The 25,010-nt window shown below is 37.5% G+C and overlaps 3 protein-coding genes and 1 long non-coding RNA gene across 15 annotated transcripts in view; 3 read left to right on the top strand and 1 right to left on the bottom strand.

Annotated features, from left to right (window-relative positions):
• LOC109722487 (acidic leucine-rich nuclear phosphoprotein 32-related protein 1) lies at window positions 610–5,132 on the top strand. Of its 2 annotated transcripts, XM_020250572.1 has the most exons (4): window positions 610–761; window positions 854–934; window positions 1,070–2,314; window positions 4,115–4,643. In XM_020250572.1, the coding sequence occupies exons 3-4, from the start codon at window positions 1,088–1,090 to the stop codon at window positions 4,394–4,396; spliced, it is 1,509 nt and encodes a 502-aa protein (XP_020106161.1). In that variant the 5' UTR covers window positions 610–761; window positions 854–934; window positions 1,070–1,087; the 3' UTR covers window positions 4,397–4,643. The 2 variants fall into 2 exon arrangements, with proteins under 2 accessions (XP_020106161.1, XP_020106156.1); XM_020250567.1 differs by lacking the exon at window positions 610–761 and adding an exon at window positions 4,920–5,132 and having other exon boundaries at window positions 854–2,314; window positions 4,115–4,435.
• LOC109722510 lies at window positions 5,411–6,381 on the top strand. The gene has a single exon (XM_020250603.1). It carries the CDS (start codon window positions 5,758–5,760, stop codon window positions 6,235–6,237), a length of 480 nt encoding a protein of 159 aa, XP_020106192.1. The 5' UTR covers window positions 5,411–5,757; the 3' UTR covers window positions 6,238–6,381.
• On the bottom strand, window positions 6,429–11,098 carry LOC109722498 (nuclear transcription factor Y subunit A-4-like). 2 transcript variants are annotated; one of them, XM_020250593.1, is made up of 7 exons: window positions 10,906–11,098; window positions 10,142–10,481; window positions 9,667–9,926; window positions 9,034–9,143; window positions 8,840–8,911; window positions 7,482–7,649; window positions 6,429–6,980 (listed from the first exon to the last, which is right to left on the bottom strand). In XM_020250593.1, the coding sequence occupies exons 3-7, from the start codon at window positions 9,830–9,832 to the stop codon at window positions 6,702–6,704; spliced, it is 795 nt and encodes a 264-aa protein (XP_020106182.1). In that variant the 5' UTR covers window positions 9,833–9,926; window positions 10,142–10,481; window positions 10,906–11,098; the 3' UTR covers window positions 6,429–6,701. The 2 variants fall into 2 exon arrangements, with proteins under 2 accessions (XP_020106182.1, XP_020106173.1); XM_020250584.1 differs by lacking the exon at window positions 10,142–10,481.
• LOC109711625 overlaps window positions 13,636–25,010 on the top strand; it is a 17,482-nt gene continuing 6,107 nt past the window's right edge. Inside the window, exons 1-6 of one of the 10 annotated variants that reach the window (XR_002216652.1) lie at window positions 13,638–13,985; window positions 14,237–14,342; window positions 14,590–14,720; window positions 16,458–16,555; window positions 16,639–16,779; window positions 17,921–18,300. This is a non-coding gene — a long non-coding RNA (uncharacterized LOC109711625). Of the gene's footprint in view, window positions 13,986–14,236; window positions 14,343–14,589; window positions 14,760–16,457; window positions 16,556–16,638; window positions 16,780–17,920; window positions 18,301–25,010 lie in introns of those variants that run through there. The other 9 variants (XR_002216658.1, XR_002216656.1, XR_002216651.1 and 6 more) reach the window with 9 other exon arrangements.

The following is a 25,010-nucleotide window of genomic DNA, read 5'->3' as shown; positions in this document are numbered from 1 at the left end:
GGTTTGTGAACCGTGACAAAAGGCTGATCGTACGACCCGACCCTTCGATCACAAATCAGATCTGGTCCGCGTCAGGGTGCGACTTGGGTTCCGACCCGAACCCAACAAACGTGGCAACTGGCCCTTCTCGAAGGGGATCTGTGGCGGCCGCTACGCAAAATGCAAATAGCCCGCTCAAATATCCAACGGCTAGGATCATCTGGCGCGTCAACCGCCTCCGCACCCACACCGTCCTTCCCTGTATGGGACTCGCACGCTTTTCTCCCACCAATAATATCTTGGCCCCCAAGGGAAAAAACAAACAAAAAAATCGGCGTGGCATCTCCCACTGCGATACGCCTCTCCCACCCCTCTCTCTCTAAAGAAACACAAGGCGCCCAACGCCCCCTGTCCACCGTCTGTTTTTCCACGTCATCAATCCGCGGCACCGAATCCAGCGGCCGAAATTGACTTCGCTGCCCAATGGAAAAACAGCACCGCCTCTTCCTCCCAACCGGCGCGGATCCGGTTCACATGCCGGTTCGCGGAGCGGTTCGAACACGAACCGAACCAAACCAGATTTTGATTGACTTTGCAGATTAAATGCTTATGCGAAAATTCAGAAAAATAAAAAAGAAAATAAAAAGGGGGGAAGAGAGAGAGAGAGAGAGAGAGGAGAGAGAGAGGGAAGGGAAAAGCATCTCGGACTCGTTAGCGAGGGTTTTCTCGCACAGAGCTCGCTTGTGAAGCCGAGAGAGAGAGAGAGAGAGAGAGAGAGAGAGAGAGAGAGACGAGNGCTCGTCGTAGGCGGAGATGCTTTTAGGGTTAGGGTTAGGGTTAGGGTTTTCGGAGAGGGATGGGAGGGAGAGGGAGAAGAGAGAGACGAGGAGGAGGAGGAGGAGGAGCTCAATCAATAGATTTAGTCTCGTGTGCATCTTCTCCATCGGGGTCTGGGGTTAGGGTTTCCTCTTGCTAAATTCGGTTCCCTTCTTCATCCTCTCGATCTATAGGATCGACTTTTCCTGCAAATTTGTATACTTTTGGGAGATTTCCGATCGATTGCTTCGCCGTTGCTTCGATTTGTTGATAGGTTTCTTCTTCGATCCCGATGGATGAGGCGTGGGAGAGAGCCGTGGAGACGGCTCTCGGGAGTCAGTCGAACACCTCTGCAGGGTCGCCGCCGCGGAGCCTAACCCTAGACGGCGCCGTGAAGTGCCTCCATGGGAAGCTACCGCCGCCGGAGATCCTGGAGCGGTTCCAGAGCCTGGAGCATCTCTCGATCGCCAACATCGGGGTCTCCTCGCTCGAGAAGTTCCCGCGGCTCCGGAACCTGACGCGGCTCATCCTCTCCGACAACCGGATCGCCGGGGGGCTCGAGTTCCTGGTGGAGGCGGGGCTCGATGCGCTCCGCGACCTCGATCTCTCCAACAACCGGATCCAGTTCGTCGAGGATCTCGCTCCGCTCGCGCAGATGCGGCTTGTTTCTCTGGATCTATACGAGTGTCCTGTAACGAGGATCAAAGATTACCGATCTAGGGTTTTCAGCATGATTCGGACACTCAAGTATCTCGACAAGATGGATGCTGACGAGAACGAGCGGCCTGAGACGGATGATGAGGACGAGGAAGAAGAAGATGAGGAGGACGATGAGGAGGAAGAGGAGGATCCTGGGAGCGGCGAGGTTGACGGAGATGACCGAGCAGGGAGGTCTGTGAATGGTGCTTCGGGAAGCCCTCGAGGTGACGGGATCCTCGATGTGGATGAGGACGAGGAGAGCGATGCTGATGAGGAGGAGACTGAGATCGGTGGGAGGATGGAGGTGAATGGATCTCTGAATGGTTCCCATCTATCAAATGGGTTCCGAGTTGCAGCGGCTAGGCCAGCTTCTGCTGATGGAGAAGAAGAGGATGAGGATGAAGAAGAGGATGTAGAAGATGGTGATGATGAGGATGACGATGACGACGACGACGATGATCCAGATTTGGGGGAGGAGATTGATGAGGAGGAAGTGGAGGAGGAGGATGTGGTCGAAGTGCATGATATTGCGGATAGTGAGGAGGATAGGGATGGTGTTGAAGAGGAGGGGGAGGAAGAGGTTGATGAAGAGGATGATGATGAGGACGATAATGGTGATGGTGAGGAGGATGAGGAAGACTTGGAGAATGAAGAGGGGGGTGAGCCGGGGAGTACGGGGAGAACGATGACCACCGCAGAAGAAGAGATTGATGGGCATGAACAAGGAGAGGAGGATGAGAATGGGGAGATTGGTGAGGAGGATGAGCAGGGAGTTGAGGAAGATAGGGAGTATCAGGAGGATGGTGAGGATGATGATGAGGTATAACCGTATTAAACATTTTTTTGACTTCTTAACCTTTATCTCCTCTTAGTTTGCAGTAGTTTCAGATCTCACAAAAAAAGCATATTTGTTCTTGTTTGACAGCTTATATTTATAGTGGCATATGCACTAAGTTTACATGGTTATTTCCATGTATTTCTCCTCATTTAGTGTTTAATATTGCATCTTGATATTTGTATATCGTAGGGATTATCGATCATGAGTAGATTTCTGTTGTGCTGATTTTTATGCATCTTTTCTATGGTTTTTAGCTATTTGTTAGGTATTTGGTATGCATAGTTGAGATCTATTTTTTTTTCCTACTTAAGTTGTATCTTATTTAACATTTACTGAACTCTCTGTTTGATATCTTTAGGGCTATAATTTTTTTTTGATTGATTTGTCATAGAGAGTTCATAGTTTATTAACTTGGAGTAGATCAAATTGCTTTTGTGACCATTGACATCCAATATCTTCTGCTACCTTTAGGTGCATTTGGCCATCATTAGAACTTAACTGAAACATGGTAATGCTATCTGTAGAAGTATGTATAACTACGTCCTAATTATCTTTGGGTGCTTGCTGAGTTGCTCTTGATGCCATATAAGCTTTTGTGACAATAGAGGACCTGTAAATATTGTATCAGTATGTCAATGTTTTGATACCGTATTTGGCTACTGTGTCTATATATGGAGTATTTTGCCTTTAAGGGCCAACAATTTTTGTAGCTCTTTGTATATTTACATGCTAGTTATCGTGATTTCCCTAGTTTTACTGTCACTATGATTTTTTTTTCCCTGCCATTTGGTAAATATTTAGGCATGAGAGAGTTGCCTTGTTTTTTTACTATTAGAGTTGTTCTGTTATTGTGATTTGACTTATCTGGTATTTTTGCTTGTCAGTATGGTTCCTAAGTGTAGGTTGCCTCTGGCTTTCAGGTCATACAAAAAAATGGCAGTTTTGTTCCAGTTTTTGTGTTTTCCTGTGCACATAAATTAGCTTCCTGGTGATTTAAATGTTTTTAATGTTAAATGATATTTTAAATTTGCTCTTGCTGCTGTTTCTTAGTCAGTATTTAATTTTGGTTACCTCTTAGTTTGAAATGGTATTTTATGTATTATGATGGACATGCCTCTTTATGCTTTCTTTGGATTTTATTTTCTTGTATTAACTAGTAATGGATTGATCGGTTGTTGTTATGTTATAATTTGGTGCACGCTGATAGATTTGATGTTTCAGATCTTAATTTGGTTGTGAATTTGCCTTGTAATTTTTGAAATATTCAATTTCATAAGTTGGCTTCGTGTTCTTTGCGGCTGCTTCAATTTTTACCCCAAATATCAGTCGTATTTGTTGGGGAGTTTAAAACCATTATTTTGCTTTACTGGGGTTATTATTTGTTCGATTTAAAAAAAAAAATTTATTTTCTGAGTTGTGCATTACTCTTTTCTGGTAGAATTTCAATTTACACTGTTTGTTATTTATTTTCAGATTCATTTCATACTACGAGCAATCTCGTAGTCTCTCTTTACTGATCCGTTGGATTCTTTTAATGTTGCTTGCCACCTTGGTTGCTACGTCTTTTTTTATGTTTTTGGGTTGAGTATGTTGAATATGAGCTTTTGAAGTTGCTATGTTGAGTGTTTCCATTTAATTATTTCTTGCTTGTCTCTGGCTATTTAATACTTTTACCTCTGCCTTACATTTAATGGCTGGTTTATGCTAAGATCTATTTTGATTGATTTCTAGAGAGAAATTGGACGTTCTATTAATATTTTGTATTTTTTTTTTTATTTTTAGGATGAAGATACGGTGACTGAATATTTGGTACAGCCGATCATTCAACCCACTAACGCGACCGGAGCAAGAGATGCCTGTGATGAAGACGAAGACGACGACGATGAAGAAGATGAAGTGGACAACGACGAGGAGGGCATCAATGGTGGTAAGCACGAGCCCTCCTCATCTCATGGCAACAAGAGGAAGAGAGATGATGAGGAAGATATCGACGACGACGATGACGACGACGGTGACGACGATGATGACGGTGTCGATGATTTGCAGTCGTCGAAGCATCGTTGACGGTGAATCCCCGCCAATGTACATGGATGCTAGAACAAAGTAATGGTGGGCTCTTTCTTTTTTTTCCCTCCTTTTTAACTCTTTTTTTACCCCTTTTTTTCCCCTTGTCTCTAAGTTTGTGTAGACTCTTTTATGATGATAGCTTGGAAAGAGAAGAAAGAACAGAAACTATGAGGGAATGAAACCTGTGAAGCTGTTTTTTGTTTCTTCCCTCCTCATTTCAAAAGTTCGTTACTTTCCCTTTGCCCGTTGGGATGCCTCCCTCCACATTTCAAATTTCAGTTACGCATATACATATACTGGAGGGAAACGGGAGCCCGAGTTTCCCCCCAAAGTTAGGTTTAATTCAAATGTACATAGTAGCCGTTGCTCCGCCTCTTTCTTCTTTTTTTTCTTTTTTTTTTTAAGGAATTCTTAGTAACCTAATTTATGCTTTTTGCCTTGTTGAGGAGCTTCTGATTTCTTATTATGGTCACCTTTGCGGTTAGCTTCGCGGGTGTGATTTATCTTTTCCTTTTCGCAGGGGTGGGTTTTGTGCGGTCGCATGCATATTTTTATGCGCGGGATTTGTGGTGATTGAGCATGAGGGGTAAAAATTGGAGTTGTGCTTAATCCGCTCCACCAGCCAATCGCGTGCCAGAGTCTGTCTTGTGGTGGTGGTGGATAGCGTTGGTGCGTCAGATAATAATATAATAAATAAATTATTTAATAATAAAAAAAAAAGCTGTTTTGTGAAGTGTGGGGGTGTTGGGTGATGTTGCTGTTGTTGTTGACCAGTGGTTTGCTGGGTGCCAACTATTGTAGCCAACAACCCCCTCGCTATCCGCCGTCGCGCGGTGAGGTTACCGCTCAAGTGGGATCTGGAAGCGTCGGGGCGGGCGCGGGGAGTTCGGGCTGGATTGGGCGACACGTGTACGGTGGCTGATGAGTCTGCCTCACGCTCCTGCTTCGCTGGGGACCGCAAATAAAATTTTATCGATTGATGGTGCTGTTGTATTTGGCCAAAATTTTATTTGAAATTTTTTTGTTCTTTTTTTAAGTATTAAACGCACACCTTCCTGCAATTATGTGGGAGCGCTAATTAACCAAGCCGATTACGAGCTTAACGCGATCACCGATTCGGAAAAAGGAATTAACGGGTTTTTTTTGACACCCGGATCCAACTCCGACCCAAACAGTCCGAAAACCCGCAAAGAGATTTTGGGTCTCTGAGATGAGATCTCCAGGATAAGGCGAGCGAAAATAAAGGGCAAAAAAAAAAAAAAAAACAAAAAACAAAAAGCAAAAAACGAAAGGGGGATAGCGCGCGAAGCTCCTCCTCCACCCCTTGTTGGCCCATTGCTTTACTAGTTACTGTACCCATGTCGTCGTCCCAAGCAACCCCGCCTCTGCTCCTCCTCCCTTCCCCCGCGGCGGCGCCGCCCAGCTCCCGCTCCCGCGCCCGCCGGATCACGTGCAAGGCGGGGGAGGGGAAGGGCGGCGGCGCCGGCGCGGCGGTGGAGGCGGCGGCGGCGGCGGGGGGCCTGGCGGCGTGCCCGGTGATCGGGGCGTCGCTGTACGCGCTGCGGACGACGGGGTGCGGGCTGCCGCCGGGGCCGGGGGGCGCGATCGGGGCGGCGGAGGGGGTGAGCTACCTGGTCGTGGCGGCGATCGTGGGCTGGTCCGCCGTCACCAAGGCCCGCACCGGCTCCGGCCTCCCCGCCGGCCCCTTCGGCCTCCTCGGCGCCGCCGAAGGCCTCTCCTACCTCACCGCCCTCGCCGTCGCCCTCGTCTTCGCCCTCCAACTCCTCGACCGCGGCTCCATCCCGGGACCCCTCCCCTCCGCCCAGTGCTTCGGTTGATCTCTCAATTTTCCTTTTCTTTTCCTTTTCCTTTTCTCTCTGTATGAAAAGTAATTGTATTGCTCAAATTCGTAACACATCAGCGCACGATCAGTCAGTGTATGTCATTATTAATATAATATAATTACGAATATGCCTAGTAAACAAAATTTAAAAAAAAAAAATGTACAAGCGCACGAATGACATTGATCTACTACCGAGTCACATAAAACTATTTTCAGTGGATTAGGCGTGAGTGCTCCCATCATACATATGTACTTAAAATCAAGAACAAAGAGTCGAATTCAATGAACAGCCCAAAGAGAAGATTAGACAAAAGAACCCGATATTCAAACTTTGTTTCACCCAGTCCTCAGTAAGTTCGCTTCTATTTAAAGCTGAGCCGCGATGATGTATGTTTTAAAATATCGAAAGCCAAGGATGATTTGCCTGGGGTGGGGGACTGCACTTCCTGCGCTCTACCGTCAAGAGGGGCCGTGGTTATTTCCGCCGTGAGTATTGCCGCCCCTGGCGTGAGAAGTAGAAAAACCAGGCGACGAGAAACTACGATGCTCCTGCGGATTAGATAGCCCGCCGCTTGTGCAAACAGTAGTGATATCTGAGCTGTTAGGAGTTTCGGTCAAGGGGTTATTGTTAGGCGAACGATCCTCTTGCTGCTGCTGCTGCTTTTTGTTGAGGAAACGGCCGCCCGATCCCCTCTCTCTCTTCAATGCGTGGAGGTGGCGAGACTCGTGAAGGTATGGCTGAAAAGGAAAATAAGGAATAACCGATCACGAAAGGTCATGATCTTGGATTCAATTGTTTTTTTTTCTCTCTCTCTCTAATCCACGAAAGGATTCCAGGGTGCAGCAATAATATGTTGTTGATAATTTTGATATCCATAGAAAAATAACCAACAAATGCTTGTGTACATGCACATTGAACATGAACAAAGTAGGCAATCGAGCATTTGCCAACAGGATTAGGTGTTCACAAAGAACCACTTGGAGAAGCATCACTGGAACAACTAATTATAAATAAATATATATAATAACAAGGGAAGGAAAATACGCAGAGAGGCATTGCGCGGTGACTGATAACTTGGATGGAACTAGATGCAAATTTTGGTAAGGCAAGGTTACTTGCTTGGAAACCACTAAATATCAATTAACTTATCTAAAGAACAATGAACAGGTTCAATTAAAGCCTCCACTTTCATACCAACCAACCGAGCATTGATTGTAACATGCATTTAAAGGTTTTACCTTTCGAGTTTTGACCGCTTTATTTTCGGCCTCCAACTTTGCTTTTTTCTGCCTCCTCCGAACGATTGCATTGTATTGTTTTGGATTTACATAGATGGGTTCTGCTGCGGGTTCAAGAGGCGGCAGGATTCGGGCGGAAGGTGCCACTCCCACCATATCGGCATGAATCTGTTTTTTATGTAATATTTGTACAAGAAAAAGTAAATTAAAGCGAGAAGAAACATAAAAAGAAATTGTAAATTTCTCAGGTCTTTCCCACCACCTACATATATATAGTGCGCATTGTAAGAAAAGATCAGTTCAGGTGTTCGAGAACTAAATAACTAGAAATAAATGCAATAGGAAAGAATGTACTTCCGAAAGACCCGAAAAGTTGTACAACAAACCAAAGATGCAAGGGGCAAGGATATGAAACTGGATATCCCTATGAGCTCAAGTTCTGCCGAGCATCAACCTTTCTCTAGTTTTAAATTCATGAAAATGGAATCGAAATTAAATCTCTGACTTAAAAGGCCAATCTAGTGCAAATGATGCAACTTAAAGCATATTAAAAAACTCGAAGAATCGAACCTAAACCGTTAGCAATCTCATTAAACATCTTACTTATAGTCAATGTGGTCTTCACAGATGAATATTGGGTGATTTTGGAATGCTGCAAGGAACCATTATATGAGTGTCACAAATACAAACAGGATAATTACATGGTGTGGTTACAGCAATACATTATATGACTCTCACAATTCAAAGGACTATAAAGGCACGTACCCCATTAATGAGTGACATTAAATCCACCAATTTTACTATTGCTTATGTCATGTATATTACTGAAAAAACATGTGCATATAACAATCATTTTATTATTTTACATCACAATATTATAACCTAACTATTTACATTACACACTAACATTAAACCATGACCCATAAAAATGCCAACAGTGAATCGATTTTATATATATATATATATATATATATATATAGAGTCCGGCCGGGATACTATTGATAGCACGAAACATTTAGTGCTATCAAGTTTTCTGCCGTTAGATTTACCTCTTTTATCATTTCATCCGTTTGATTATACTATTCAACTACCCACCCACTCAACCTTAGGGGCCCACATCATCCTAACCGCATATATTTTAATCCAAGAGTAGAAAACTTAATATATATATATAAAAGCGGAAACATATGCTTTTACTACTACCAATTAATCACTCACGTGAGACCCCCATAAAATTCAAGGGCACTATTTCCCGTTAATGGACAAAAAATGATCACAATAACTTAATCCTTGAGAAAGTATGAAACAACTAATTTTTCTTCTGTGCAACAGAACAGAGTAAGATAAACGTCACCTACAATGTTAGGAGTTCCATATGGGGTCAGGACGCCACCATAGAATGGCGCGGAATACGGGTACGGTAGCGAAGCCTAAACAAAAAAGCCCAGGAAAAACAGTAAGTTTTATAGTAAGGCTAATACATTGAGGAAAATGTGGGTAAGCAGGGGCTTAAACAACCGAAGCTGCTTCTGGAACATGGGGTGATACTTACAAACTGGCTATAATCAACTTGCGATGATGGCAAAGTGCCTTCAGCTTTTCCCCCAGACAGCGCTGACCTCACTTGGACACCTTCCTGTTCTCTGTAACTACTGCAATCACCTAGATGAAAGAATTACAACCCAGTCCGATAACTGTAGTTTAGCGGCAGAGATTAAGCATTCAACTTCATTACAGGAGCAAAAATAGCATGAAAGAGGTTATAAGGATGACCATTTGCTACCTGAATAATGGTGATCTTAATGTCACCAAAACGGTACATGGGATTCCGTTGATACAGATCTTTATATATGAAACAGATCTTTTATAAAACACTAATCCGGCCGGAACGTATTCTATAATCAATGACTATAAAGCAGATTCTGAATGGCGAGACAAGGCTTAGCAAAACCGGATAAAGAACAAAGACAAGTCGAACAGAAACTTTCACACACAATAACCCAAAAGAACGGATTCAAACCAAAAAGAAACAACTTACGGCGAAGCTAAAGAATGGTTTAAACAGGGGGAAAGAGGACAAAGAAGCCAAAGAAAATATATTTGCCGGTTAATACTGAATCATTCAGGAGCGCATGAAGCGTATCAAATCTAAAACGCAGCACAAGGGATGAGATTAAAACAGTACCTGATCGTGCTAAAGTCTGTTGCTCAGGAAGGCTGTCCTTGCTCATTTTAGACACTCCCTGATGAGACCCAGAATTTAATCGAATCAATGAGTTGTCCGGGCCGGGCATTTGATGACCTAGTTGCTCGATCTGATTACCATGAAATTCCAGGCTATTCTTACTCATATACAAGTACTCGAAAACCAGATGGTTGCCGTCGGTGAGATGCTTGAAGTCAAAAGCAGGCCTTGGTCGAGGAATTCCACGAGCTTAGGCGAATCTGCATTTTGTCCATAATGATATTGTAAGAAAAGCAGATGCTAAAAGAATTCGATAATACTAGTGAAGATAACAGTAGATCACCCATGTTTATAAAGCATCATCAGGTAATCACCAAACAAAACTCGAGCAACGGAAATTTTGCAACAAACAAAGATCGGTATATAAATCAAGTTGCACGCCAACAAAATCTTATTTTTTGCGCATAACTCTAACCTAGGAAGATCTTTCTTCTCCGTAAATGTTCCGAGGACAATGCATGTAAAATCGCAACACGCAACAGAATCTTGCCCCCCAGGTCTTCTAAGAAGCTCTCGAGATATGCGAGACCGAAACAGATCGAAAATAGGAACCGAGTTGCATCTTTCAAAACAACTGGCAACATACAGGGATCAAAAAACAAGTTCTCATTTAGTCACGACTAGAGCTAATTCGAAGCATTTTAGAGCTCTGCTCCTCCGATAGAGCTCTGCTCCTCCGATGCTACGGAATGGCGATTTTAACCATCATTTTTCGCCGCTTTAAAATGCTTTTGAATTTCTCGAACTTGGAGACTCTGTAATCATAAAAATACAATTTCAAAACTAGACCTCAGTCGAAAGTACGAATCTGATTGTGCTCTGAAGCACATACCATAAGATTTTTTTTTCCCCCACCAAAATAGCTCCTAAACTTAACATAATTCACGTCACCAGGAACAATACTTTGAAAGAGATTGAAATAGATAGCATCATCGATCAAGATACAAACTCAACAACAACAACAACAACAACAACAACAACATAAACAACAAAAACCCTAAAATCTCTTATACTCACCGCAAAAAAAGAAAAGCACCAACACCAGTTCCAAAATCATACCATAATCGATAAGGGGAAACAAAAAAAAAAAGGAAAAAGAAAAAGGACGTGGATCGTGGTCAACGCCAATAAGAGTAGGAAACGTAGATGAGAGGTCGATTGGGTTTTTCCGAAGCATACCTCCGAGAGGGGAGCATGTCTCCTTTTTCGCAACCCTTCGCTATCTCTCTCTCTCTCTCTCTCTCTCTCTCTCTTAATTTCCTTTTTTTTAAAAAAAATGTCTCTAATTTTCTCGACTCTTCTTTCCCTATGTTGTGTTGTTGTTGTTGTTGTGTGTTTGTTGTTGTTGCGCCCTTCGTTTAATACTCGCGACTACTCACGTTATTTTTAACGCCGATAAATGAATAAATAAATAAATAATAAAAAAGAATAGAATAATAAGCCGCCTCCGCCTCGGGTCGCTCTCCGGTTGTTAATGGTGTGATGTTGTTATCGTTATTTGTCGCTTTGCGCGAAAGTAAGTGCCCTCCGAGTTCGGGTTTATTACGGAAATGCCTGGGTGAACGCCGCCGCGTTTATTTAAAATCAAATCATACGGAATACGAGCTTTTCATTTTTTTAACTTTTGTAAGTTTACAGTAATTTTAGACCTGAAGTTTGTAAATCATTACATATTATAATTAAATTTTACTATCCAGTGAAAACGGATCGAAAATACTTGGATATTTGACGAAACTATATTCGTATTTATTTATTTTTTAATACGAATTCGGATATGAATATATATATATCATATGCTAAATTTTTATTATTATATCTATTAAAAATATAATTCGAATATGAATGGAATCTGTATTTAACTAATAATATAATATTAATATGCACATATACAAAAATTTATTTTATTTGTCTATCTTATTTTCTAACTATATTTCTTCACATATAAAATATATAATTTTAATATATATCTTATTATAAAATAATCGAGTAGAACAAAAAATCACTTTATTTTTTCACAACATATCTTGAATTGCAATAAATTAGAAAAGCAGAAAAAAAAAAATTACTGTAGAGGAAGGAAATTTGGATAGGATGGGCGAGTGAAATTGGGCCACGCGGATCCAAAAATATAAAGAATATAAAACTAACAATACGTAAGTCTGGATATCCATATTTATATTTTTTTTGGATATTCAAAAAAATTTAATTTTTTAAAATCATATTCGTATTCATATTCGATCGGATCCAGATATTATCAAATACGAAGACGCCTATATATTTTCACCCCTATTTAAGAGGCTGTTTGTTAAAATATTTCTAGACTAAAAATAAATTTTCTGCTCGTTTGGGTTAACATAAAAAAAAAAAAAAATTGTTATTTTCCTCGCTTGGAAAAGGTGGAAAGTGAAAACTCGCTCCACATTCTCACGTGTCTATGCGATTCACGAGATTTTTTTAAAATTTGTGAACNTCTCTCTAAAACTCTCTTCTTCTTCTTCTTCTTCTTCTTCTTCTTCTTTGTTGAGTACTAATTGGCTTTGTGGAAGGGAGTTTTGAAGCTATTTATAGGGAGGGTGAGGAGAGGGTTATAAAATGAAGCAACCTAGCAAGTTCCAAGTAAACGTCTTATAGGTGGCTCTATTTTATGTTGACTTGGTTTGACCTCGACATGGTCATGAGTTAAGCTTATGTAGCGAATTAGTGGGACGTAATTAGTGGTACACAGCTCACAAACAGGGTTAATCTGTACTTGATTTAAAGTTGGCCTCTATAAAAAGGCTCGATCTTAATCTCCAATCATTTTCCTCATTTTTTTGTTGTGATTCAGAATTAATTTCTTCCATCATTTTTATCTTTAATTTAAGAAACAACAATAAAAATGATTAAGATGGAGTCTTCAACTTTGCTTTCTCTGTGCAGTTGGTGTGTACAAAGGCGTTTGAACTAATAAAGGGCCCCACGCGCATATTGTGAGTATAAATATTTTTGTGTATATCATTCGCCACACTAGTCAAAGATCCGTCATTGTTGGCGGTGCGGATGGGACCGAGGATGCTTTTTTCTGGCTACAACGATAGTGTCGGTGACAAAGATCTCTTTGGTCGCAGCGAAGAGGAAAGGTGCGCACACATTAGTGAGGGAGAGGGAGGAAGAGAGGGAGGCAGTAATTTAGAGAAAAAATGAGGGATGGAAATGTGAGAATTGTAGATGACGACTGATCGTTTAGATGGATTAATTAAAAGTTTGATGGAGAAAAGGGGAAAGCCATAATGAATTAATTAGAAATACAAATATGAGGATTATAAATGGTAGTGAGAGGTGAAGAAAATGAAAAAGATTATGATGAATTAATTAGAAATAGAATTGTGAAGATTATATATAATTAGGAGAAGGTCATGATGAATTAATTAGAAATAAAAATATGAGAATTATAAATGACAGTGAGAGGTGAAGGAAAAATAATGTGGAAGGGTCATGATTAATTAATTAGAAATAGAAAGATAAAAATCATATCTGGTTGTGGAAACATTTAAATATATTAATTGAAATTTTAATAGCAAAATCGTTTATATGTATCAATTAGATATATTAATTAAAAACTTAATGAAGGAAAAGATAAAAATCATCTATAAACTAATATGAATCCCCAATATTTTTGCCACGTGTCAAGCCTTCCTTCACCCTCATCTACCTATTTTTTAAACCGAACCGTTTATTTTGAACCGAGCCGCTTCTAACATTTAAACCAAACTGAACCGCTTCTAACATCTAAACCGAACCATTCACTACGTTTTTGAACCTCTGAACCAAACCGCTCACTACGTCTTTAAAACTCTGAACCGAACCGAACCGCCTCTCTTTTTTCTGGTTTTTTTACGCCTTAGGAGCGTTTCACCTCCCCTCCCTCCGCGTCGTTTCTTTTTCCCCCATCCGTTGCTTCTCCCCTCCTTTATGCGTCGTTCCCTCTCCTCCGCGTCCGTTTTTTTCTCCCCACTTCTCCTCTCTCTTAGTTTTTTTTTTTTTTTTTTTAAGCTTTGTCCGCCTGTTCTCCTTCCCTTTCCCTCTCTCAAGTATGCCCGTTTCATCGGCACCACTTCGAGCGCCTACCGCCCCTCCTCCGCCGCCGCCGCCCCCACGGCGCCTCCGTCGAACCACCGGGCCGTGAGTCCCTGCAGCACCCCTGCCGCCTCCCTCGGGATCCGCAACCCCGCCGCTCCAATCTCCACTGCCACCATCTTCTCCTACCCCCTCCTCGCCCGGTGAGTTCGCCGAAACCCTAGCTCGGAGTCTCTAATTCAAAAGATGACAAAACGAAATAGAATCTCCGATGAGCGAGTCCGATATTTATATTTTAGATAAAATAAATGCGTTCGATTCTTAGTTTTCTTTTATGAGATTCTTTTTTCAAGTAACTATTAGCAATAAAAAATAAATTTTGAATCCAATCAATATAGACAAAAGAATCTAATGAATCAAAACCTGGGCTATGGTTTGGGAATCATCCTTGCAGGAGGAGCTGATGGTGTTCTTGCCGGATTTGTTGAAGAAGAAGCTAATCGAATGGCTTTTTCGGTAGAAGAAGCTAATTGGACCGCGACTATATACAGATCGAGGGGGTAAGTTTGGAAAATGGAAAACCCTAAACCTAATTTATTTTTTTCCAATCACGAATTCTTACTACGTGTCCATCTAGGATTTAATTTAATTTAATTTATTTGCAGTATTTGGATTAATTTTGAGATTAGTTTTAATTTCATAATTGATGCAGTTGTTGTATCCATTGGGATTTGATTTATGCACATTATTTTGATTAATTTTGAGGTTACTTTGATTTCGTAATTGATGAGGTGGTTCTGGTTGCAGATTTGGAACAACCCTGCGACTTCTGGCAAAATCCTGCAAGCTTCCATGAGGTTTTCATCGTCATTGTCGTTATCATCTTCATTATCATCCCCGTCTTCGTACACTCTTTTGGAAGTTTTTCTTTTGGCATGGTAATTCTGGGCAGTCATCTGTTTTGAACGGTCATATTGGTTAGTTCAATTTATAGATTTTACTACTGGAGAAAAACACACTTGAATTTTTATTTTCCAAAGTATTGTACTGTTGTTCAGTTTTGTAATGATTTAATAACAATTGAATTCAAGAGCGCCTCAGAAGAAATGGTTAGATGTCATTTTTTGTGCTTCTTCAAAACCTAAAAATAATTCGAAGTCATCTTTCACGAAGGTAGATGGCATATATATTTTGTTTCTTCTTTATGGCTCTTTTGTTTTGAGACAATTAGAGCTATTGTTGAATAGCTCTAATAGATTGTTCATTAATTAAAGAAATATTGATCAAGATCCGAAAATCAAATACTGCTAGATAGTATTGAGTTACGTTTAGATCAAATGAGATTGCATAGAAGCAATTTAATTTAGTGTTAGATTTCTTAAACTACATCAAGTCAATTATATTTATTTAATGAAAACGTGGTTGAGGAATAGTGCAGCATTCCAAAGGAGTTCTTCATTTGGAGATGGTGTCATCGTCGTGCTGTTATATCTTTACAATTTTTATAGCAACTTTTTGTTTTGAGGGAAAATTTGGATCTATTGTGATCAATAATTGACGTTAAATGTGTATTTTGGACAATATAGGATTAAATTACTATAAGTATGAGGTCCGATTAATTCTAAAAACCTCCAAAATTAGACTTTTGCAATGGGAAAGATATTCTTCTCTTTTTAATTTAAGGCCTTCGTAATTCTTGAGCTATTTTGATTTGAAAAAGGCCTTATGTTGTGTTGGATTTTTTTAAAAAAAATTGTATCTTGATCATTCTTTTTATAAGATTTTAGGATAGTATTTTTGATAATGGAGAAAATTAATTTTGATTTTTGTGATTTTATTTTTACAGCTGCATGCCTTGCTATGCATATAGTAGCTAATGTTCTTATTATCAGCTCTTAGTGGGTCCATCCATATCTGCTAGATCAAATAGTATAGTTTCCTAGATGCGGTGTACTTTTTTACTCTTATAAGTGATATAGGGCACTTTTGATAGTTATGGTTTGCTTAGTTTTGCATGTTTATTTGTCTTTCTTTAACTATTTATTCATTCGAGGCATTCTGATTCAAGAAGGTGCAATTGTCTTTTTCTCTAATGAAAGACAAATGATTTTACCTTTTATTGAAATTTTGAAGTTTGTACTAATATTATTCTTTGAGTTTTGCTTTAGTTTTTACATGTTTTACTACTCAGTTTACAAATTTGCTTTGAGAATCAAATAAAGATGATCTTAATATCAAGGATATTTTAGTTATTACAATACTATTAATAATATATGAATAGTGTTTGCTACCTATTTTTTAGTTCTTGAATCCTAGGGTTGAGTGGAGAATATAAATGCAATAGCCGGAAAAGCTTTCGATGGTCTTCATATTTTGCCTTTGTTGTCTTATTCTATTGATGTTATTTTGAGGTGCAATATCTCAACTTTGATGCACAAGACAATTAAGACAATAATTTTTTAAAACCCATTGTATTTACTAAGTTTTGCAATTTTTTTTGTTGTATACATCAGTTTTCATGTTACAGATATGTTTGTGTTGCCTTTGTGCTTTTCTTAATGTGTGTGTGTGTATAAGAGAGAGAGAGAGAGAGAGAGAGAATGTTGATTTATTGATGCAAAGTATTTGGAGCTCCTGATTGAAGCTGAAATCTTCTTAAATGTTTAATTTCTTAGGTTTCTTCTGATGGTATCCAACAACTAGCTTAGTTGTATATGTGGTGCTGATCTCCAATTCGGTCCATCAAGTTTTCTTCACTTGGCGTGATCTCAAGGTACATCAACAATTTGTTTTAATTATATATTTTATCCATATTGGTGCTTTTGATCATGGTTTGATCTATTATGGCTTGCAAAGAAATATTTCATTTAGAAAAAATTTGGTGACATGCATCAACTATTAAGCTCAAGGGTAAACTCATCAAGTACCGAATATGCTAGGAGGATGATGAAGCCAATTTGAAGACCCCTCGCACGTACTATGGCAGTTTAATTAAAGGTGAATAATTTTTTTATGATTCTATACGTTCTTTAGTCTTTATAGTCAATTTCTATACTTATTTTATATGGCCTGAGAGAATCGTACAGACGTCAAAGATAATTTTCCAGTTGAGGTCAATTTCTATTCTTTTTTTTTGTGACTCTGTATGTTCCAAATGCTTTTCCGGTTGATGAAACTGCTAATTAGATTAACCATAACAGTTGATAGTTAACAGACCTATCAATTTTTTTTTATGAATCTGTGATTCAATTTAGCAAACTAATTCATATTAAGATAATTAAAAGTTAATGGTATGTCACTTAGAAGAAAAATAGTTGAGAGCTCTGTTGCAAAATTGGCTTATAGTTGAGACTGATTTCATGTAGTTTTACCCCTTTTTTTATTGTACTTAGCTTCCGTCAAGTATAGAATCAATAATTGGGAGTTGAAATTTAAAAAAAAGGTTCAAGACGCCTATTTCCAAATCACCCAAAATGTGAGGATCTGGATACATTGTGGTATTTTTATTTTTTTATTTTGTTTTCAACAATATTTACCAATTGGTCACAGAAGCTTAAGATAGCTTAAAATTGAAGATAACAAATACTAGAAAGTGATACTTGATCATGTTATTTGGTTATCATCCGTAGATTATTTATTTTTATTTTTCTTGAGTTTTCGTTATATACTTGATTAAATGTACTTAATCTAGAAAATACTGGGAGTAAGCTTCTTATTAGTAAACCAGGAAGCTCGAATGAAAGTAATATTTAGCATTCCAATCTTTTATATTCAATACAAGGTTTTAAGTATATCTTTTTATTTCCCACATTAGTCTTCTTCCTAACTGGTGTTGGTGCCATGATAAAAAATTTACTAGGTCATTCTCTTTTAATTCTTCTGTATCAAGGCCCTTACATACAAAGGCAACTGATTTTGTCTTAGATCCACAAATTAAACCATGCAAGATCTTTGATTAATACCCTTAATTTTACATTTGTGGATCAACAATTTTAATCTAATTGTAAAGCTCTTCCACAGTTGCTTATTTATAGGACTCTTATGAATTTTAAGTATTTTTATAGTTCAAAGAGATCAAACTAGATGCCTTATTAATTAATTATCATCAATAACTAATTTTAGTAATATTTCTTATCAGGAAATATTTGCAAGGCAACAAATTTGCAATTTGAGGAATATTGCTTCAATCCAATGTGTGATATCATTGAATCCTCTACCGTTGTATTTTTTTTTCTTTGATTTGTATGAGTTGTGATGATACAAAAAAAAGTATAAAAAGAATATTTTACCAAAAAACTATTAGTAAGAAAATTATTTCATCTCTTATACTATTATCTTTAGTATCACAAACAATGATCCCTATAGCTACAATCTATGAGTATAAACGTGTTACGATAGTTGTGGGGTGAGTGATGTTGAATTTATGAAGGCAATAAACTTATTTACTGTAACATTTTCTTAGCTATTTCTATGCAGACATTGAACATTTTGTATATAGGAATACTTTCGCAATGCGCCTGCCCCGTTGTCTTTACTATTATGTCTATCAATCAAGTTGGATCTATATGATATTTCATTAACTATCAAAATCTGTGCTGGCTATACCTTACTGCACATCCCTTTTATTGGTTATAGTTGCTTTAGTATATTTGATAAATGTAATTGTCAAGGAACAAATTTTGATCAGCTGACGTCGTATGAAAATTTTCATTTGAGTCACAATGCGCCTTCCCCAATGGCTATCATCTTACATTTTATTACTTCTATTGATATTTTATAATTCATAAATTTTTATTGCAATGCTCTTTATCCGCCGCAATGCATGAGTTCCTACACTAGTAAGGAATTATGAGACTAATATGAAATTTTTTGTACCGACCGTCCCTAGAGCAAGTGGCGAAGGGTTTAGTGGTTGGTACCAGAGGTCCCAAGTTCGAATCCTAGTTGATTCACATTTCCAGCTAAGTTTATTTCTTAATGAAATAAACGAAGCGGGTAGCGTTCTACCTATCTCTCAAAAAAAAAAAAGAAATTTTTTGGGCTGATTTTTTTACTGAAAAATTAAGATTTCATTTGGGATTACGAGAAGATTGCGTTACATGCGGTAAGAAAGTGTACGTAATATTACGTTCCGCATATTGTGATAAGTTGATTATGATATATTTTTTGTGGTTCCATCGGATAATGCGTAAGCATATTTCTATATGTTTTTTTTCTAACTTCATTTCATCTATCAGCATCAGATAGGCTTCAATAACAAACTAAGCCTAAACCAACAAGTTGGACCATGTTAAGATTTTACAAAAATGGGAAAAAGCTAAGGGGGTAAATAACTAGAATGTTCCATAATTTTGTAATCTGGGCTCTAGCTACTAAGTTTAGTAAGCATCAGCAAATCATCGTATTGTCCTGTTGTACACTAAGCATGAATCTAATAGTAGCATAGTACATAAGTGTCTCCACAGTGGGGCACATCATTTTGATTGATTGAAATAATAATTAAGTATCAGAACCACCCAATCTAATTTTTATTATAGGTAATTTAACTTAGGATAATGTTATCTTTACATTTATATATATGGATATAAATTTTTTATTTTGATCTTTCGAATAATGATATTTATTTACTAATTTTATTTAAAATATTTATTAAATATGTGAGAAAAAAATTTTAAATTCTGAATAGGGTACAATATTTTGATTGATTGCAATAATAATAATTTCTCAATAATTGATCCAACCTAATATGTGATCCCATCCAATTTCTTAGCCTCACTTGACTTTTAGAGGACCTCTACTTGCACATCTATATAAAAACATAAATTTTTGCATTATTATCTTTTTAATGCTTATATTTACTCACTAGTTTTATAATTTTTTTAAAATACTAAAAATTGAAACAAAGTTTTTAAACCCCATCCAGGGTACAATATTTTGATTGAATAAATAATAATTAAGGATTATAATTGATCCAAGCTAATTTGTCATCCCATCCTATTTCTTAATCTGCCTTTGACTTAGGCTTCGTTTGGAATTACGGAAAACTTGTATTACGTACGGTAAGAAAGTGNAGATTTTATTACTTCTATAGATATTTTATAATTCATAAATTTTATTGCAATGCTCTCTACCCGTCGCAACGCACGGGTTCCTACACTAGTAACATATGAAAGTTGAACTTTGTAAAAATATATTTGTCATTCACTATGTTTGTAGGGACCTATATGAAATTAACCCTAAAAATAAGATCATAGATTTGTTAAGTATAGCTTTTTAAACAATTAATATTTTTAAATTATGTATATTAAATAATCTGGTTCTTTTTTCGGATTTCGGGTATGGATCTTTGGTTTTTTATTCGGGTGTGGTTTCGGGTTTAAACTTTTATACCTGCTTTTGTTCGTGCATTTTTTAAAATTTTGATGTTCTATTTGGTTCGGTATTAAATTTCATACATTTTTTATATTGTTCTCTTATCCATCGAGTGGACACAAAAATGAACGGCTGAAAATGAATATTCTTTAAAAAATGATGATAAGAGTCTTGCAATCAAGATCAAGAGTATAGATCTTGTTTTAAATAGTTTAAAAAATTTTCTAACAAAAATTCAATTGATTTGGATATCTTTACGCTGTTAAACAAGAAAATGCCTCATATCGACTATTAAGATTACAAATTTTGAAACCCTTTGATCATTAGGCAAATAATGTCGAAAAGATTTGAAATTTGATTATGTTCAACGGTACCGATAGTCGTTTTGGAGGCTCTACCATCGAAAACAAATGGGTGGCAACGGAGCCCGNCTTGGAGGGTTTCAGGCTTGGCCACTTGGATGAGAGACAGAGAAAAAGAGAGAGAGAAAGAGATTAGAAATTTAAAGCTCTGTAAAAAAGAAAGAAATAAAGGGAAAAAGTATAAATTTAGTGTAATTTTGCCCCTTTGTTTGTCTATTGAATTTGTTTTTATGCATCAATAATATTGACCCAATTTTAATTAAAATCAGATTACTCACTCAGCTTATATATAATTAAAATATATTATTATATTTATATATTTTTTAATATATATATATATATATATATTTCGAGCTTTTCGAGCCTAATTCGAGCGAGCCAAGCAATAGTCAAGCTCGGCTTGAAATTAATTTCGAGCCTAAATTTAGGCTCAAGCTTGCTTGAATTTAATTCGAGCCGAGCTCGAGCGAGCCGAATATCGAGCCGAACACCAGTCGAACACGAGCTGGCTCGCTCATTTGCCTACGTTTTTAGGGGTATCCAAACAGGGCCTTAGTGTATTAATTATAAATTATAGATTTCTCAAAGGCTGCAGATATCTATGTCTTCAATATCTCTGATTAATGCGATCCTATTTATTTAACTAACGCAGTCATCTCTGGCGCAAAAAATGAATGTCAACCAAATTTCTTTTTTTTGTTTATTTGAGTTCAATTTCCTTCATGAAATTCCTTTCTAATTAAATCGATGTGGAATTATTAATTCATTAATGAAATTCCTTTCTAATTAAATCGATGTGGAATTAATTCATTAAGAAAGAAGCTATTTCTTGTCCTTTTCTCTTTCACCATTTTATGACTATTATTATTCATACAATTTGGAAAGAAAAATATCGCATTATGCATAAAGGGAATACATTCATTAAAGACTTATTTATTCTCCTGCTGTTGATGGTACGCGGACTTCGCTGGGTTTTAGAGTTTCTATCAATAGGTGCATTAAAGACCCTTGTTGTCCTGCTGTTGATCGTTCGCCGACGTCATTTGGTTTTAGGGTTTCTATCAATAGATGCATTAAAGACCCTTGTTACGTACCCTAGTTGTCCCCGTTGATTGTTCGCCGACTTCTCTGGGTTTTAGGGTTTACAGTTTTACGTTTTAGTGTATTAGTTACAAATTATAGATTTTTGTTTGCCGACTTCTCTCGGTTTTAGGGTTTACAGTTTTACGTTTTAGTGTATTAGTTACAAATTATAGATTTTTCAAACGCTGTAGCTATTTATGTCATCAATACCTTTTATTAATGCAATCCTATTTATGTAACGAATTCAGTCATTAATGAATGGTAACGGAAAATTTACCTTTTATTAATGCAATCCTATTTATGTAACGAATTCAGTCATTAATGAATGGTAACAGAAAATTTTTTAGTTGTTTATTTGAGTTTAATTTCCTTCATAAAATTCCTTCCTAATTAAATTGATGTGTATTAAATTTGTTAGTATAGACATACCATTAGAATATAGAGACTATCCAAATAGCCTTTTCTACTTGCATAAAACATTAACGAATAGCACACGCCTTTTATATGTGAGACAGTTGAATAAATAAAGGATTTAATTTATTACTTGATAATGAAATTGTTTAATAATATATCAACTAATAGAAGAAAAGATCATATCGTAGAGCATGCAGCATATAGGTTGGTTTCCGCTATGTTAATAACTACATATATAGATTTCAGTTATGTTAATAACTACACTAACAAATTGGGACCGAGACGTCTTTAAGCGTGAAGATATCATATTATTTGCTCATCCAATAAAGTTATTTAGTGATAGCTTATACTTCATAATGAGTGTCTTTTTTGGGGTGATACATAACGATCGTATATTTGTCACTATGGTGGCCCCTTCGTTCGCAACTCACTCCTTTTCCATCAACCAGAGGTTGCTGGTTTTGGAACTAGGGAAAGTAGCGGAGAATGCAAATCGCAGTTATGGCGTTACTACAGCAGTGCCAGCATCACCTATTCTAGCACCACCGGTTTACTGTATGTTATTTCTGGTTAATGATTTGATTCCAAGTGAGGGCATGTAGGTCCATATAGAGTAAGAAGCATCACCTATTCTAGCACCACCGGGTTGCTATATGTTATTTCTGGTTAATGATTTGATTCCAAGTGAGGGCATGTGGGTCCATATAGAGTAAGAAGTGTTTATGTACTATTTGTGAGACTTTGTTACCGTTTATATTTTATTACAGTCGATAGTCAGTGGTGTGATCTTATTGTAGTCGATAGTCAGTGTTATATAATGTTGTTGGTGTAATCTTATTATAGGTGATAGATGGCTGTGCAGTATGTCCTTCTCTTGGTAGTAGAAGATAAATTAAAGCTCAGTGTTAAATTAGAGCTCAGTGTTAACATTACCTGTTGTTGCATTTTTTTTCAGCTTGTACCAATTACTATGCCAATGTGTAATATTCCGCTCTTATTAAAATATGCTTTTGATAGTCCTTTCAATTGGGTTCGACCAAAGAGGGCGCGACCGATCCATCAAAGCCCTATAGACCCTGATGATCAACAGCAATCAGGTTTCATTTCCGACGACAACAATTACTTGGAAGAATTTGATGTCCCTCAAGAGTTGAAGAAAGAAGACGCCTTCGACGAGAGGAAGATGAAGAGTTGAAGTATCTTATCGACGATGTTGAGAATACAAAGCCATTGAAAAGGGATCTTGAGTAAGAAAAGTGGTGTCAAAGGTAGGAACTGATCAGTATATAATAAATCCATGAAGAGTGAAGTTCAAAGTTGGTGATCACTCTAACTAGTAATTTTATGTCTTCATTTAGATCTTAAAGGAGGAAATAATCTTTGCTTCCATGCTATAATTTTTCTTTTTGTGGTCGTTAATTTTCTGCATGAATATGTTATGTTTACAATAGGTGATTGCTTACATTAATGTTATGAACAGAAAAGTCAAGACCGCAACATTTATAGAGAAAACATTAATGTTATGAACAGAAAAATCGAAACCGCAACATTTATAGAGAAAAAAAAAATTCGGTTGCTTAATTTTGTTCACCTTAATTAGTTATATTTTTCTTCAGCTAAACTTATCAATTCTTACTAATAATGATCATCAAATGGCTTAGATGTATACTTGGATTATGGTTATTGAATAGTTCGCATTTCATATATATTTAAATCATGTCCCACATCATTTAGAAGATATATAGCTAATTAAAAGCCCATTTCGCATTGTACTATTAGGCCGAAAGGAATTGGATCGAAAGTATATGATGACATTTTTTTTTTGGAATTGGATCGAAAGCATATGATGACATTTTTTTTTTATTGTACTACTTTTACACCTCAAGTAATTAACATGCTTTGTCTGCAACCTCACCCGCTTCGTTTATTTCATTTAGAAATAAACTTAGCTAGAAATATGAATCAACTAGGATTCGAACTTGGGTCTCGGGTACCAACCACCAAGCCCTTTGCCACTTGCTCTAGGGACGGTCGGTAACCAAGCCTAAAATGTTGAGTTATTTAAGTTCCGACTCTCAAGTAAATGATGATTGTGAGAATATTGTTGAATTAGGGATTGTTCTAGATTTTGTACTCGAGAAATTAATAGAAATTTTTTTTAACATATTCTTGGACTTTGATGCAACTGAAGTTGATTATATTTTCAATGTTTGAACTTTGAAGGGTTATGAGTGAAACAAATAAGTTTTGACCAAACTTGATATTTAACGTATATATATACGTTATACAGTGTAAAGGTGCATGGTGGTATATAAAAAAGTGAATAGTATATAGGGATATATAAATCTAGAACATGAAGAGGAACTTTCGGTAATAATATATAATATAAGAGTGCGTCTGGTATGCTTCTGGAAGCACAGAGCGCTCCGTGCTTCCAAGTTATTTTTGATGTTCGGACTTTCTAATCGACGATCGGCTCCATTAGACTTGATCTAGAGTATTTGAAATATCTAGAAATAAATTTTGCGATTTTTCGATATCATTTGCCTAGTGATCGAAGTTGTCACGCCCCGGATGTCTCGTTCCCCGGGCACGCCGACAAATCCGCCGTATACAAGAAATTTTTCCTGTATACGAAGCGTCACTGGTACCTGTAGAAACAACAATACTACAAACAGTAGTATAGAGCAGAAGAAATAACTAAAGTAAATGAGCTTTTTATACATAGTCACAAATCCCAAGTACAAAACCACTCGCACTGGCGAGTTCAACTGCTATGTACAAAAGCTCCAAAAGAAAAATCACTACCTGCTGTAAGGGGAGGACGCCTCTAACACGATCAGTCTGGTAGGGCTCTAGCTCGCGACGCCCTTGCCACGATCCTGCTCAGCAGAGGAAGCAGCAGCCTGTACCTGCGGCTCTGCAAAATAGCGGTAAAAGAACAGGGCGTGAGAACTACTGTAAACACAAGTAGTCCTCAGTGGGCACCGCCAAAAA

This window comes from Ananas comosus, linkage group 1, assembly GCF_001540865.1.
Source record: "Ananas comosus cultivar F153 linkage group 1, ASM154086v1, whole genome shotgun sequence".
NCBI classification, from domain to species: domain Eukaryota; kingdom Viridiplantae; phylum Streptophyta; class Magnoliopsida; order Poales; family Bromeliaceae; genus Ananas; species Ananas comosus.
Note: the sequence above shows the minus strand (reverse complement) of the source record. Positions and strands in the feature narration are given on the sequence as shown.